At 39.1% G+C, this 16927-nt stretch overlaps 1 protein-coding gene across 1 annotated transcript in view; it reads right to left on the minus strand.

Annotated features, from left to right (window-relative positions):
* The window catches only part of UBL3 (ubiquitin like 3), a 69573-nt gene extending 53125 nt beyond the window's left edge, over positions 1-16448 (minus strand). The window contains exon 1 of the mRNA XM_082601959.1: positions 15355-16448. Coding sequence (XP_082458085.1) covers positions 15355-15381 — 27 coding nt within the window. The 5' untranslated portion in view covers positions 15382-16448. The remainder of the gene's footprint in view (positions 1-15354) is intronic.
* Positions 16449-16927: the final 479 nt, after the last annotated feature.

Raw genomic sequence — 16927 nt, forward strand, 5'->3', positions numbered from 1 at the left:
GGAAATGCAGGAAAACTCCTCAAAAAGATGTTGCAAAGAGGCTAAAAGCTAAGCAGAACTTTCATCAGCCTCACAATACTTAAAATTCAGGGCTTGCCAAGGAAGAGGCATCTTGGTAAATACTTCAAACTTTTAAATGAGACCTCAAAAGAGCTATGTGCTAAAAGGCTATTTGAATTTCCTGATTATCCTGAATTCAGGCTTATGTCTTCAATCATTGATGAATCAAAGTGATCAATGTTGTCCTAACTGCCTGCCAGAGAATATTAATAACATTTTTCTGGGACTTCCCTGGCGGTCCAGTGGTTAAGACTCCACCCTTCCACTTCAGGGGGCACAAGTTCGATCCCTGGACGGGGAACTAAGATCCTGCGTGCCACACAGTGCAGCCAAAAAAATAAATTTAAAAATTTTTAAAGAAATAATATTTTTCTTTCTGAAGAAAGATAACATCATTCAGATCCCCCATAATTTTTCATCACAACGTTAATAAAACATTACCAGGCATACTGGAAAAAAGGATCAAATGATCAAAAGGCAGACAACAGAAATAAGCTCATGGGTGATGCAGGTATTAGAGTTATCAGACAGAAACATTACAACAATGTTTATATACTCAAGAAAATAGGTAAAACACTGTGAGAACTTGAATCTGTATAAGGTTTTGGACTGAAAATACAAAACCTGAAATTAAGAACTCAATAACTGGGTATAACTGGATATTGGACAGAGAAGATATGATAGGTAAACTTGAAGATAGTTCAGCAAAAATATCCAGATACACAGAGCGGGGAAAAATAGTATGAAAACTGTGAAATGACCTAACATACATGAATTCATACTCCAAGAAAGAAAGGAAAGAATTAGGGCTTCCCTGGTGGCGCAGTGGTTGAGAATCCACCTGCCAATGCAGGGGACACGGGTTCGATCCCTGCTCCGGGAAGATCCCACATGGCTCAGAGCAACTAAGCCCATGCGCCACAACTACTAAGCCTGTGCTCTAGAGCCCACGAGCCACAACTACTGAGCCCACGTATCAGTTGGTAGTGATACAGTCGACTTGAACATTATTAATAAACTTGACTTACATGATATTAATCACACCACACTTAATTTTCTAAAACTGACCAGAAAGCAAGTGTCAACAAATTACCAACAACTGAAATCAGAGAAAGAATGATCCTAGACCACAGCAGTATTAAACTAGATATCAACAATAAGAATATAGCTAGAAAATCCCCAAATGCTTAGACATTATGCAATATACTTCTAAATAACCCATGGATCAAAGAAACCACAATGGAAAATTTAAAACAATTCTAATTGAGTAATAAAAATATGATATATCAGACTTGTGAGATCCAGTTAAAGTTGAATTTATAGGGAAATTTCGTAGACTTAAACGCATACATTAAAAAAAGAAGACTGATCACTACTAATTTGAGTATCCATCTCAAGAAACTTTAAAAAGAACAGCAAATTAAATTTTTTAAGAAACAGAAGGAAAGAAATAAAGTAAAAGCAGAACCTAATAGAAAATAAAGAACTTTTTAAATCTGAAAATTGGCTCTTTGAAAATCAATGGTGATCAAGAAGAAGCACAAATTACCAACAATCAGATTTTAAAAGCACATATCAGGGGCTTCCCTGGTGGCGCAGTGGTTGAGAGTCCGCCTGCCGATGCAGGGGACACAGGTTCGTGCCCCGGTCCGGGAAGATCCCACATGCCGCGGAGTGGCTGGGCCCGTGCGCCATGGCCGCTGAGCCTGCGCGTCCGGAGCCTGTGCTCCGCAATGGGAGAGGCCACAACAGTGAGAGGCCCGCGTACCGCAAAAAAAATAGCACATATCATTACAGATACTACAAACATTAAAAAGATAATGAAAGTATATTGTAAAAAAAAATGCAAGCCACATTGGAAAATTTAGATAAAATAGAAAAATGCCTTAAAAGCAAAACTTGTCAAAATTGACAAAGAAGTAATAGAATACGTGAATAGTCCTACATGAATTGAAGAAACAGAATCAATAATTCCCACAAGAAAACTCCAAATGGCTTCACCAGTGAATTCTTCCAAACATTTATGGATGCAATAAAATCAATTTTCACAAACTCAGAGAACAAAAAACATTTCCCAGGTCACTTTATGAAGTCAGCATAACCTTGATACCTAAAAGTGTCAAAGACTTTACAAGAAATTAAAAATTACTCATCAATCCTTTTCATGAACAAAAATGCAATGTAAATGAAATATATTCTAGCATATTAAGATAATGCATAGTGAAAAAGTTAGGTTTATCCAGAAATTCAAGGATGCTTTAAAATTAGTAAATGTGTATCCCTCCCCCATCCCCCCAATTTTAAACACATATCTAAACACACAGCAACTACATTCAAGAATTTTATGCTAAGAAAATAATCAGACAAGGCACAGAGATATACTCTAAGATATGTATTACGACACTGTTTGTAATAGCTTTTAAATGCTATATGAATATGGAATAGCTAAACAATTTATGTACATTTATCAGAATCAGTTCAAAATTATAATATGGTTCTATAACTTATTTGTATGGATAACTGTTAATGATATATGACTAAATGAAAAAAGCAGGATACAAAAGCAGGAGTATTTCTAAGGCAAAACCACTAATTTTATATGAAAGTGAAGAAAATTAAACATATGAGAGAACATTTTGTCTAGACACAATGAATTGCCATCTTAATTTATGTTCATAAACAAAAGATATAATGCCTAACTTAAGACAATTTTCTTCAGCAGAAAGAATATTTTCTTCTCAAAATCTAGTCAAAGAAAATTGCCCAAGTATATATTTTATTTAGACCATAAAAAATGCTACTAGATTTGAATCTATCAACAGAGATCTGCATCATACATAAGCAGTTATACTAGTATGAAGACAAAAACAAAATACCCTGAAAACACTAAATCAATCTGTGTGTTGTGTGTGTGTGTGTATATATATATATATAAAGCAATAATAGTCTGCATTCAAAGTGATAAGTTTATAGGAAAAAGTTCTATTGTATAATATAAATACAAGAGGACTCAAAGTTCCAACAAGTTTAAAGAAAACTCCCTTTAATTTTAGCAACTAATAAGAAAATCCACCTGCATTAAAATCATTCCAACCCAGAGGTTACACAGTATTTTGCAAAGATACCTAGAGCAAGGTTTGGGGAGGGAATCTTAGGTATTTTGCTTAGGAAGGAGTGCCAAAGGGATTAGCACTGTCTGCTCAGGTATAGTAGGGGGAAAGGGCTTAGTGTGTTTATCACTATTGCCATGAGACCCGAATTCCTACCCTAGCTCTGCATTTTCCTAGCTACTCCTGATTCCAAAGAAGTTCCTTACCCTCTCTGAACCTGGGTTGTGAGAAAGTAAAAACAGCTCTGCTGACAATCGCACTGTGATGCCTCTAAAAGACAGAGACAGACAAAGCCAACAGAAGACCAACAGGTAATAAACTCTCCCAGGGCCACTCTACAGCTCCAAAATGACTAACACTGCCCAGCCCCCTTCCTTTCTCCTGACTCCTAAACAAAGACAGCTGAAAGGTCTGATTACCAACCACTTCCACTTTGTGTACGCAGCATTCAATCCAGAGCTAGGCTCCACTTCCCCTGCTCTCTCATCAGAATCATTAGGTACAGAACAAACGCCAGCAAGAACCTCTCCCGATACCCTCTTAGGAGACTGCGTGGCTGCTCAGGCACAAGTTCCTGCTCCCTGCAGCAAGTCAATAAACCTGACTCATTCCACTACAGATGTATTCCTGGTGGTCTTCACCTGGTGGGCAATAGCTGCTTCTTTTTCTATATACCAACCTATTTATCCAGGTTCACTGAGAGGATTAAACTAAATGTTATCCTGTAAAATGCCAAGCATCTGCCTGGGAAACTGCTAGTACACAACAAATGTTAGCATCTCTCCCCTATGAGCTCAAAATAAAGCTATACATGTAATTTTATTTTTTTAATCATCTACCTAGTTCATCCCTGCAAGAATCTGCATCTCTGCAAAACACAGCTAACAGCCAAAAAAGATAAGCCCTGAAGTAAACAGAACTCTAAGCAACCAAAACAGACATGATCAAGTCCATGAAATAAAGATTATGCACTTTACCGTAAGAACTCCTAAAAATCTCACTTGGACACCATTTGCTCATTTTTAACACACTTTATTCTAATAAACTTTGAAAATCTGGTTTCCACACCCACAGCAAATTAGAATCAGCAACTGTAAAAAGTTAGAGAGGAATAGGTACTTACCACAGAAAAATGTAATTGTTTAACAAGGCAGGAGACCGGAAAACTATAAATATCAAACAGAACTTAAAATACTTAGAAATCTTAAGTCATCTTACACACAACTTCTAAAATTTTTTGACTGAACATCCCAACTATAAAATACTTCAGCATATACTGCCAATATATATATTCATTTATAAACCATATATTTTATGTCTATTATAAAACATATACTAAAACAGAATTAAAATATTGTTTTAATTATTAACTATTTTAAACTTTATCTGTTTTAATATTGCAATCACTAAAAATACTATTACTGTTACCATACTAAGTAAGAGCACGGTTACTGAATATGCCTCTTTATTTTTTAAAATCTTGCTTTCCCCTTTTGTAAAGTTCAATGTACTCTGAAACTTGGTTTTAAAAGAAGTCAAGTTGTAACTGAAAAACCTAGCTCACAAATGCATACATCCAATTAGAAGACTATGTCACTTAGTGGTTCACAAAATCATATCACTTTTCTACTGTATCACTAAATATGCACAAGTTTTTGTTAAAAGTCAGTTACTTGATGTCAATGTTATCACAATTTTATTTTACCTGATGTCAGTCAGATATTTCTGCAAACTAAGGAAAATGTGTTGCTTTTTACGTTTCTAATAAATGGGTCTAAAGCCCACTGAAATTCTCTATGAGGAAGATTTTTCAACAGACCGGAAAAATCTAAACAAATTTTCAAATGTTCTCTCCATAACAGTTCTTCTGAAAAACAGGTATTTTTTTCACTTACTGGTTAAAATGTCAATTTTGCCTTAAAGAGACAACTAATTGTTTTCTAAAAATTATCTGCTGAGCTTCCCTGGTGGCGCAGAGGTTGAGAGTCCGCTTGCCGATGCAGGGGACATGGGTTCGGGCCCGGGTCTGGGAAGATCCCACATGCCGCGGAGCGGCTGGGCCCGTGAGCCATGGCCGCTGAGCCTGCGCGTCCGGAGCCTGTGCTCCGCAACGGGAGAGGCCACAACAGTGAGAGGCCCGCGTACCGCAAAAATAAATAAATAAATAATAAAAATGTGTCATTCAGCTTTGAGTTCTACAATTCTTTAAGTACTTTGACAGTGAACCTCTGCCCCCCACTTCCATACAAAGTATCATAGATTCCTTTAAAAAGTATTTTCAAAAGTAACTATATAATATACTATGACAGAAAAGCTGTAGAAACTTTGAGAAACTCATGGTGCTGCTTTTGTTCTCTACGTTACAAAATTCCCACACCTTCCCCCAGCAAACCACGCTCATGAGAACGTGGACCTAGAAAAGCCTGGAGGCTTTTTCAGATCCAATCCATGCATTACTACAAAATCTCAATTCTTCCCTCTTTTTGGAGCACAAAATAACGACCAGAAGTTCTAATATTTTTATTCTCACATCACAACTGACTTGCCTCATCTCACTTTGTAAATTACTAGTAGTGAAGGGGCATTAGGCTTCACAATCTATATTAGATGCTGAGGGTAGGACAGCTATAGTTTATAGAATAATGATACTACATTACACAGTGAAGGAGTCAATGGACTTCATTGAAGTGAATCAATATTATTCAAATGATGGCTCTAAGTCACGGAAAGTAAATTATGCGTAGCATATTACACATAAAGCAAATAGGACAGTAATCCAAAATAAATTGTGATATTCCCCAAAACAACCTTTATGTATTCAAAAAATTTACTGATTCAGAAAAATTTATTACCCAGGGTTTCCAGTTACCATGAATTCTAGTCACTTTCAGTTTTTCCCCCCTCAGAATGAGAGGAATTCTTAAAGAGCATATTTAAGAAGTATATACTTCAGTCTCCTAAACCATATTTACTGTTGCATGTTATGAAAACCACTAGAGCCATCAGTACTTTATCGATAATTTAAAATAACTTCAAGCCTTACACTAAAAATATATTTTTTCATATTCCAAGTAGTAATAGAAGCAGACATCACAGACTTCATATTTAACACCATTATTATAAACAGTAGCAGTATGGGACAATATTTACCTTTCCCATAAGTAACAGAGAGAGTACTGCTTTAGGAGTCAAGAAAACTCTCAACAGTTTTAAATGTCTATTCTGTTTTAGAAATTACAGGAGATATAATAAAGGTAAGACACATATTCATGTAAATTTGACATCACGTAAGAATCTGAAATACACTGACAGAAAATGGTTCACAGGAAGGAAAGATCACTGTGGACTCGAATGAACTAAAAACCATTTTCACAGGAGAGGGACATGAGCTGGAGTAGGATTCAGAGCTAGAAAGGAAAAGGCATTCAAAGCAGAGGGAAATAATGTGTCATTTGTTTTCTCAATAAAAATGCCTAATTCAGAACACCAAATTTAAGACACATTCAAGTAAAACAATTTAGAGAAACACTCCATAAGAGATATGTTAATTAATAAGCCATTCATCAAGTCACCTACATATGTGTGTGTGTGTGTGTGTGTGTGTGTGTCTAAGTATATACACATAAACGGTACTATCTACCCTTTAGCTTCATAAAACCTCCCAACTTATACTGGGAATAAGAAGTTCCAGCAAGAGAAAGAAAAATTAAGAAGAGCTGTAAGTAAAGAGAAAATCTGTGCATTACATCTTTTTTTTGGGGGGGGGGGATTTTTTTTAACATCTTTATTGGAATATAATTGCTTCACAATGGTGTGTCAGTTTCTGCTTTACAACAAAGTGAATCAGCTATACACATACACACATCCCCATATCTCCTCCCTCTTGTGTCTCCCTCCCACCTTCCCCATCCCACCCCTCTAGGTGGTCACAAAGCACCGAGCTGATCTCCCTTTGCTATGTGGCTGCTTCCCACTAGCTATCTATTTTACGTTTGGTAGTGTATATATGTCCATGCCATTCTCTCACTTTGTCCCAGCTTACCCTTCCCCCTCCCTGTGTCCTCAAGTCCAAGTCCCTTCTCTACATCTGCATCTTTATTCCTGTCCTGCTCCTAGGCTCTTCAGAACCATTTTTTTTTTTTATTTTTAAGATTCCATGGGCTTCCCTGGTGGCACAGTGGTTGAGAGTCCGCCTGCCGATGCAGGGGACACAGGTTCATGCCCTGGTCTGGGAAGATCCCACATGCCGCGGAGCGGCTGGGCCCGTGAGCCATGGCCGCTGAGCCTGCGCGTCCGGAGCCTGTGCTCCGCAAAGGGAGAGGTCACAACGGTGAGAGGCCCGTGTACTGCAAAAAAAAAAAGATTCCATATATATGTGTTAGCATACAGTATTTGTTTTTCTCTCTCTGACTTACTTCACTCTGTAAGAGTTTCTAGGTCCATCCACCTGACTACAAATAACTCAATTTCGTTTCTTTTTATGGCTGAGTAATATTCCATTGTATGTATGTGCCACATCTTCTTTACCCATTCATCTGTCGACGGACACGTAGGTTGCTTCCATGTCCTGGCTATTGTAAATAGAGCTGCAGTGAACATTGTGGTACATGACTCTTTTTGAATTATGGTTTTCTCAGGGTATATGCCCAGTAGTGGGATGGCTGGGTCATATGGTAGTTCTAGTTTTAGTTTTTTAAGGAACCTCCATACTGTTCTCCATAGTGGCTGTATCAATTTACATTCCCACCAACAGTGCAAGAGTGTTCCCTTTTCTCCACACCCTCTCCAGCATTTATTCTTTGTAGATTTTTTGATGATGTCCATTCTAACTGATGTGAGGTGATACCTCATTGTAGTTTTGATTTGCATTTCTCAGTGATTAGTGATGTTGAGCATCCTTTCATGTGTTTGTTGGCAATCTGTATATCTTCTTTGGAGAAATGTCTATTTAGGTCTTCCGCCCATTTTAGGATCGGGTTTTTTGTTTTTTTGATATTGAGTTGCATGAGCTGCTTGTAAATTTTGGAGATTAATCCTTTGTCAGTTGCTTCATTTGCAAACATCTTCTCCCAATCTGAGGGTTGTCTTTTCATCTTGTTTATGTTTTCCTTGCTGTGCAAAAGCTTTGAAGTTTCATTAGGTCCCATTTGTTTATCTTTGTTTTTATTTCCATTTCTCTAGGAGGTGGGTCAAAAAGGATCTTGCTGTGATTTATGTCATAGAGTGTTCTGCCTATGTTTTCCTCTAAAAGTTTTATAGTGTCTGGCCTTACGTTAATCCATCTGGAGTTTATTTTTGTGTACGGTGTTAGGGAGTGTTCTAATTTCATTCTTTTACACGTAGCTGTCCAGTTTTCCCAGCACCACTTATCGAAGAGGCTGTCTTTTCTCCATTGTATATTCTTGCCTCCTTTATCAAAAATAAGGTGACCATATGTGCGTGGGTTTATCTCTGGGCTTTCTATCCTGTTCCATTGATCTAGATTTCTGTTTTTGTGCCAGTACCATACTGTCTTGGTTACTGTAGCTTTGTAGTATAGTCTGAAGTCAGGGAGCCTGATTCCTCCAGCTCCGTTCTCAAGATTGCTTTGGCTATTCTGGGTCTTTTGTGTTTCCATACAAATTGTGAAATTTTTTGTTCCAGTTCTGTGAAAAATGCCATTGGTAGTTTGATAGGGATTGCACTGAATCTGTAGATTGCTTTGGGTAGTATAGTCATTTTCACAGTGTTCATTCTTCCAATCCAAGAACATGGTATATCTCTCCATCTGTTTGTATCATCTTTAATTTTTTTCATCAGTGTCTTACAGTTTTCTGCATACAGGTCTTTTGTCTCCTTAGGTAGGTTTATTCCTAGGTATTTTATTCTTTTTGTTGCAATGGTAAATGGGAGTGTTTCCTTAATTTCTCTTTCAGATTTTTAATCATTAGTGTATAGGAATGCAAGAGATTTCTGTGCATTAATTTTGTATCCTGCTATTTTACCAAATTCATTGATTAGCTCTAGGAGTTTTCTGGTAGCACCTTTAGGATTCTCTACGTATAGTATCATGTCATCTGCAAACAGTGATAGCTTTACTTCTTCTTTTCCGATTTGGATTCCTTTTCTTTTTCTTCTCTGATTGCTGTGGCTAAAACTTCCAAAACTGTGTTGAATAACAGTGGTGAGAGTGGACACCTTGTGTTATTCCCGATCTTAGAGGAAATGGTTTCAGTTTTTCATCATTGAGAATGACGTTGGCTGTGGGTTTGTCATATATGGCCTTTATTATGTTGAGGTAAGTTCCCTCTATGCCTACTTTCTGGAGGGTTTTTATCATACATGGGTGTTGAATTTTGTCAAAAGCTTTTTCTTCATCTATTGAGATGATAATATGGTTTTTCTCCTTCAATTTGTTAATATGGTTTATCACATTGATTGATTTGCATATACTGAAGAATCCTTGCATTCCAGGGATAAACCACACTTGATCATGGTGTATGATCCTTTTAATGTGCTGTTGGATTCTGTTTGCTAGTATTTTGTTGAGAATTTTTTGCATCTATGTTCATCAGGGATATTGGCCTGTAGTTTTCTTTCTTTGTGACATCTTTGTCTGGTTTTGGTATCAGGGTGATGGTGGCCTCGTAGAATGAGTTTGGGAGTGTTCCTCCCTCTGCTATAGTTTGGAAGAGTTTGAGAAGGATAGGTGTTAGCTCTTCTCTAAATGTTTGATAGAATTCTTCTCCGAAGCCATCTGGTCCTGGGCTTTTGTTTGCTGGAAGATTTTTAATCAGACTCAATTTCAGTGCTTGGAATTGGTCTGTTTATATTTTCTATTTCTTCCTGGTTCAGTCTCAGAAGGTTGTGCTTTTCTAAGAATTTGTCCATTTCTTCCAGGTTGTCTATTTTATTGGCATATAGTTGCTTGTAGTAATCTCTCACGATCCTTTGTATTTCTGCAGTGTCAGTTGTTCCTTCTCCTTTTCCATTTCTAATTCTGTTGAGTCTTCTCCCTTTTTTTCTTGATGAGTCTGGCTAATGGTTTATCAATTTTGTTTATCTTCTCAAAGAACCAGCTTTTAGTTTTATTGATCTTTGCTACTGTTTCCTTCATTTCTTTTTCATTTATTTCTGATCTGATCTTTATGATTTCTTTCCTTCTGCTAACTTTGGGGTTTTTTTGTTCTTCTGTCTCTAATTGCTTTAGGTGTAAGGTTAGGTTGTTTATTTGAGATGTTTCTTGTTTCTTGAGGTAGGATTGTATTGCTATAAACCTCCCTCTTAGAACTTAGAACTGCTTTTGCTGCATCCCATAGGTTTTGGGTCGTCGTGTCTCCACTGTCATTTGTTTCTAGGTATTTTTTGTTATCCTCTTTGATTTCTTCAGTGATCACTTGGTTATTAAGTAGTGTATTGTTTAGCCTCCATGTGTTTGTATTTTTTACAGCTCTTTTCCTGTAATTGATATCTAGTCTCATAGCATTGTGGTTGGAAAAGATACTTGATATGATTTCAATTTTCTTAAATTTACCAAGGCTTGATTTGTGACCCAAGATATGATCCTGGAGAATGTTCCATGAGCACTTGAGAAGAAAGTGTATTCTGTTGTCTTTGGATGGAATGTCCTATAAATATCAATTAAGTCCATCTTGTTTAATGTATCACTTAAAGCTTGTGTTTCCTTATTTATTTTCATTTTGGATGATCTGTCCATTGGTGAAAGTGGGGTGTTAACGCCCCCTACTATGACTGTGTTACTGTCGATTTCCCATTTTATGGCTGTTAGCATTTGCCTTATGTATTGAGGTGCTCCTATGTTGGGTGCATAAATATTTAGAATTGTCATATCTTCTTCTTGGATTGATCCCTTGATCATTATGTAGTGTCCTTCTTTGTCTCTTGTAATAGTTTTTATTCTGAAGTCTCTTTTGTCTGATATGAGAACTGCTAGTTCAGCTTTCTTTTGATTTCCATTTGCATGGAATATCTTTTTCCATCCCCTCACTTTCAGTCTGTAGGTGTCCCTAGGTCTGAAATGGGTCTCTTATAGACAGCATATATACGGGTCTTGCTTCTGTATCCATTCAGCCAGTCTATGTCTTTTGGTTGGAGCATTTAATCCATTTAAATTTAAGGTAGTTATCAATATGTATGTTCCTATTACCATTTTCTTAACTGTTTTGGGTTTGTTATTGTAGGTCTTTCCCTTCTCTTGTGTTTCCTGCCTAGAGAAGTTCCTTTAGCATTTGTTGTAAGGCTGGTTTGGTGGTGCTGAATTCTCCTAGCTTTTGCTTTTCTGTAAAGATTTTAATTTCTCCCATCGAATCTGAATGAGATCCTTGCTGGGTAGAGTAATCTTGATTGTAGGTTTTTCCCTTTCATCACTTTAAATATGTCCTGCCACTCCCTTCTGGCTTGCACAGTTTCTGTTGAAAGATCAGCTGTTAACCTTATGGGGATTCCCTTGTATGTTATTTGTTGTTTTTGCCTTGCTTGGGCATTAGATCTTAATATACACTTTCTTCAAAGTTAAAATTTTTCTATTCTCTAGACCTTTATCGAGCATGACATTTTCCCCTGGCATATTCTATATCTGTCATTTTAACTTGGAAAAGTGATAAAACTTCAGTTCGAGAAGAAATTCATTTTAATAATTTCCTGTCCACTAGAGGGCTCCAATATTTCTTCCACAAATGTTACAGATATGACATTACAATAAAAATATTCATTAAACACTGAAAAAACTCAAATTATCATTAGCTCACTTAACCCCAGACTAAAAATGGTTACATCTGCTAGAATTGTACATTAATAATTTTAAAAGACACAGGGTTCTTCTGTATTTTATCATCTAAAACATTTCGAATAACCAAAATTGCTTTGCCATTATTCTCACAGTAATTGTCAATGTCTCTCTTAGGTAGGGTTTTCAATTTTACAGGTATCATAAAGTATAATTTCAGTCCAAAGCTCTAAATAGTAGTTCAAATGTCTTATATAATAGTTCTATAAATACAATACTTTATTTCTTGATAACTTTCCAAATCCAGAAAATTACCAGCTTATCTACACAGCCTTAGGTTTTAGCCTTAGGTTTTATTACTAACAAAAGAGTAAACATTTTCTTTCAGAAAAACCTAAGTCATTAACATAATTCATGCTACAATTATAAACAATGAATATTGCCCATCATGAACTATGATTTGCGCTGAGGCGAAAAAAATGAATCATTTAAACACAATGTATTATAATGATATTCTGTTCAGATATTTTCAGATTTTCCTCACAAATAAGTTATTACACTGGAATGTTAGTAAATCTCTTAGTTCAAACTCAATCACTCTCAGCAAAGGAAAAGCCAACATTTTAAGTAAACACATTTATATAATTTATAGGACATCTTTACAGAATGTTCATTGGAAAAGTATCAACTGCAAATTATTTTTTGTAAAGAATATAGCAAATCCATTCACTGGGGGTACCACTCCCACCCATCCCCAAAAGACTGACTTGCTAAATTTGGATTATAAGAAAAAGAGACTACTTATGGTAAACAAAAAAATTTACTGAATGTTTAAAAATAAATTTTAAATGTTAGTTATATTTACGAAATAAAAAAGTGATGCTAAAAAATCGATTTTACAGTGAGTCACAATAATTGCCGTAAGAAGACTTTACCAAAAACATCAAATGATTTAGCAATTATTATAGCTCAATTATGAACAATCTCCAATGAAAACATGGCAGGGGTTATAACTTCACTGCCCCACCTCGTCTCCTAAACAGGATTTTCCTATACAACTGACAAGCACCGTTAACACGTGAAACAGCATAACATTTGTTTCTAAATAGCACATACGAACTGTTGCCACTGAGAAACTTGACATTTTTACTGCATCTAGCAAAAATGTATGTATTCGTACTTGCAAGGGTGTGTATCCTGATCACTTTAGAGTTGTACTTCAAGGGAAATGTCAGAGTGTGGAAAGAGGTGGGAGTGGACCGGCTGACGCTCTCCAAGAGTGGTAAAAGTCTTCTCACTTTAAGTCACAGATGTAAATGCAGATTTGTCAATTACTGATAATAAAAAGTTGAACAAATATGAAGCATTTAATCGACAACTTTCAACCAGTATTTATCATGTCATATTTCAAAAAGTTGAGGATTCTAGGTACATATCAAATAAAGGCACTTCTTAAGCAAAAATGCAATGTAAGTACTAGCAAATGAAGGTTTAAAAGGTTTTAACGCTGGAAAAAACCCTCAAGACCTCCAACAAGTTGGACAGCTAGAAAATGACACATAAAAAATATTCAGAACCATCTAATCTAAGCTGTACCTTAGATACACTCTGAAATAGCATCACCAGGGCATTATATGTTTATTACATAATACTGCTTTGCCCTTGCATATCACCTTTAATAAAGGGATCTCAAAGCACCAAAGAATCATCAAGGCCTTAAAATACAGTCTGAAAGAGAAATCGTTGTATTTTATAACTGCAGCTATTAATAAAGCTTTGCACTACTTCCCGGTCCCCTGATCCGAACACTAGCTTCCAAACCTTCTCTCTGACTTGGAAACAGTATTCCCCAAATCATCTCAATTTGTGACTGATGCTACCCACATTCCAGCTTTTCTTCATCACTGGGCCTAAATAAAGTTGTGGCACTGTTTTAATGACACAAATCTATTTCACGACAACTTCTGTGACAGATAAATAGTACGTAGGGTGCTCATATCTCACAGTGCGCATGATGATATAAGATGGAGGCTTTAGAGGGAGAGCCAATCTTTGCTGGAGGTGAGGAGCCCACAGAGCAATTATCCAACAGAGGAAAAAGCATTTTCCAGCTCTGTCCAGAGACCTCTCCAGGCAACTTCGCGAGTAGGGTGGAGGAAATCAAGTCCAGCTATCCTTAAGCAGGCCGGAGACTATTCTCCGGTGTGCACACCAGGAGGGAAGGGAAAACTAAAAGGACAATGCTCGAGTTTCAAGAATCAGGAAGGAGAGTGTAAGGTTGCTATGTGGCCACCCAAGAGACAGAACCCTGTGGTTCCTTTGCATTTAAATAGTGCACTAAAAGGGAAAGCAAACGCTAGCAAAATGTCTTTAAACCAAGGTCAAATTATGCCAGTTAGAGCCACTTAATTTTTATTTTACAGCCTGTAAATGAGGTTCACTCTTATTGAAACATCTGTCATTTAAAAATTTAATCATCAGGGAAGTTCAATTTTGTTTTTTCGCTGAAATATACGAACACTCAAATGTTAACTTCATGTAAGTGAGCATTAACTATGTTAACTTCAATTCTTTCATAAACAAGATTATTCACCTTCCTGTTAATTGCATTACGTTTGTCCCTAGGACAGCAAAGTGTAATTTCACACTCACTCAAACCCACCTCCCAGCACTGTAAACCTACACAGTTCCTGTTAGTCAACAGTCTCATATCCTTAACCTTTATGCAGAGTACTTTTTGTTTCAGGTTCTTAACATTCCAGGATGAAGGCTCAATCAATAATGTGTTTTATGAGCTTTTAAAAGTCCAGTGATGTAATACGACTAAATATTTGGTACTAAAAGTCCTGGAATATTCATTAAAAGTACCAAAATACAGCCAGCCTAGATTTGTGAAAATTCCAAAACGTCTTAATATTTCTGTTGCCATACTTGCTCACCCATACGTTTCAAAAAGCTCACAGCAAATTCTGGTCAAGTTTCTCTCCAAGAGATAACACGTCCCTGTTTTTGGAAATATCAAGCGGTACCTACTGCATTAATGATCAGTGCCACCGAGCAAGATCCCCGTTTTCCTGTCCACCTCTGTATCTAGCAGGGACACCCGTCCTGAGCTCTGCCCACTGCCACTGACGTTTTCAGAAGCTTTAAAGACGCAAGTGTTCAGAGGCTTCTAGCAAAGAAGAGATTTTCTCCACTTCAGGCTACCTTGCTACATGCTCCCAACTTCTCCATTGTCTTTAATCATTTAGGAAACACAAATGAGGAAAATCCGCATTAAAAGCAGTACTTTCTCAAGAGGGACACCAGACCCTCCAACTTCTCCAGATCTCCCAGCACCGTGGCTTTTCAACAGTCCCCCCCGCAAACCTACACCCCACGCCTGTATCCTTTCTGATGAGATAAGATTGGAAACCACAATTAAATCAAAGGGTGTCGTAACTCTTATCCTTCACTTACCATATCCGCCGGGACATTACTGGACATCTTGCCGTTTGATATATATACCCAGATGTTCACGCCGGAAAAAAAAAATCAAAAAGAGACAACAACAAACAAAAAAGAGAAATCTTCGAGCTACAGGAATCAACCTTCACGATCAATCTTGACTGGTTCGAGATGTGCTTTCCCCCTAAAATAAGTTCTTTCGGAGCCAAAGTGCCGGCCGGGCCGAGGTTCCGAGCGAAGAGGAACAATCCCCGGGAGCGGTGTGGCCAGAGCAGGAGGGAACTCCTGGGGTGGCAGCCCCGTCGCCGTCGTCAGCAGCAGCAGCCCCAGGACCGGCCGCGCCAGGTGGACCGAGCCGAGTGCCACACGGACATGGAGCGGGGTGGGAGGGGGTTAAATCGTCTTCCTCCTTTCCCAGCCCGGCAGTGATTCACACTTGCTCCCAGGTCGAGTCCTCATTAAGCAGGAGGAGAATGCCCCGGCGCCGCGGTACACAGATAACTATGTGGCCACACATGGACGCGTCCCCCGGCGGACGGCGCGGGGAAACGGCTCAACTCGGGCGGCCGGCGTTGCCAGCCGGGCCGCGGAAACCCGCGCTCAAGGGCATTTAACTCGTTGGCAGCCGAAGCGCAAGCCCGGGCCGGAGAGCCGGGGCGGCGAGCGGGGAAAGCGGGGCGCTCGGCCCGGCAGGAGACCCCACGGCCCGTCGGGGCTCAGGCCGCGGGCGCCTCCAGGCAGCCGCGGGGTTCAGGACACATAGTCTCCGGCTTCCCGGCGCTCCTCTCTCGCCTCCGCCTCCCGCGGCTCCGCCTTCCCCTCCCCTCCCCGGCCTCGCGAGCTCCCCGCGACGCCGACTTTGGCTGGGCCCCGGAAGAGCCCGGGTCCTTCCTCTCCTCAGCCCGGGAACCGCTTCCTCTCAGAGCTCTGTCTCTCCTCCTCCTCCTCCTCCTCCTCCTCCTCCACTTTTCAGTACCCGACGCCGCAGCCGCCTCCTGTCATCGCCCCTCAAGCCAACATGGCGGCGGCGGCGGCGGCGCGCGAGTCGGGGACATGGGAAGAGCGCGGCACCCCCTCGCAGCCGCCGCCCCCGCCTTCCTTCTCTCCCTCCCGCTCTGCGAACACCAAAGGCGTCACTACGGAGACCACCCTCGAGCATCACGGGAAGTGTAGTCTACGCCGGGGGGGGCGGTGCGGAGGGAGCGGGCCGCCTAACGCGTCCTCGCCCGACTCCGAAGCCACGCCCCTCCTAGCAACAGTTGCTAGGAGAGGAAAGCTCGCTTTAGCCAAGCTGCTGCAGGGGAGTTAGGAGATACCTGCTACCAGAAGTGCTGTGATCGTGGGAATTATTGGGCGAAAATTATTCTGCACAGAGAAATTCCCTCGTGCACAATATACACGCAGAGTTAAAACATGGTTTACCTCCAAGCAGAACCATTCATTTTCAGGATAGCACGCTCTCCACATCCTGCAATCTCAAAGCATTTTGTATAGTGATTTCGTCTAGGTCTCTCCTCAACAATACATTTGGAAGATCAGAAGCATTGATTTCCAATAAGGTCATAAAAGTTCAACAAGAGTAAGG

Source organism: Mesoplodon mirus, assembly GCF_964341445.2.
Source record: "Mesoplodon mirus genome assembly, chromosome: 17".
NCBI classification, from domain to species: domain Eukaryota; kingdom Metazoa; phylum Chordata; class Mammalia; order Artiodactyla; family Ziphiidae; genus Mesoplodon; species Mesoplodon mirus.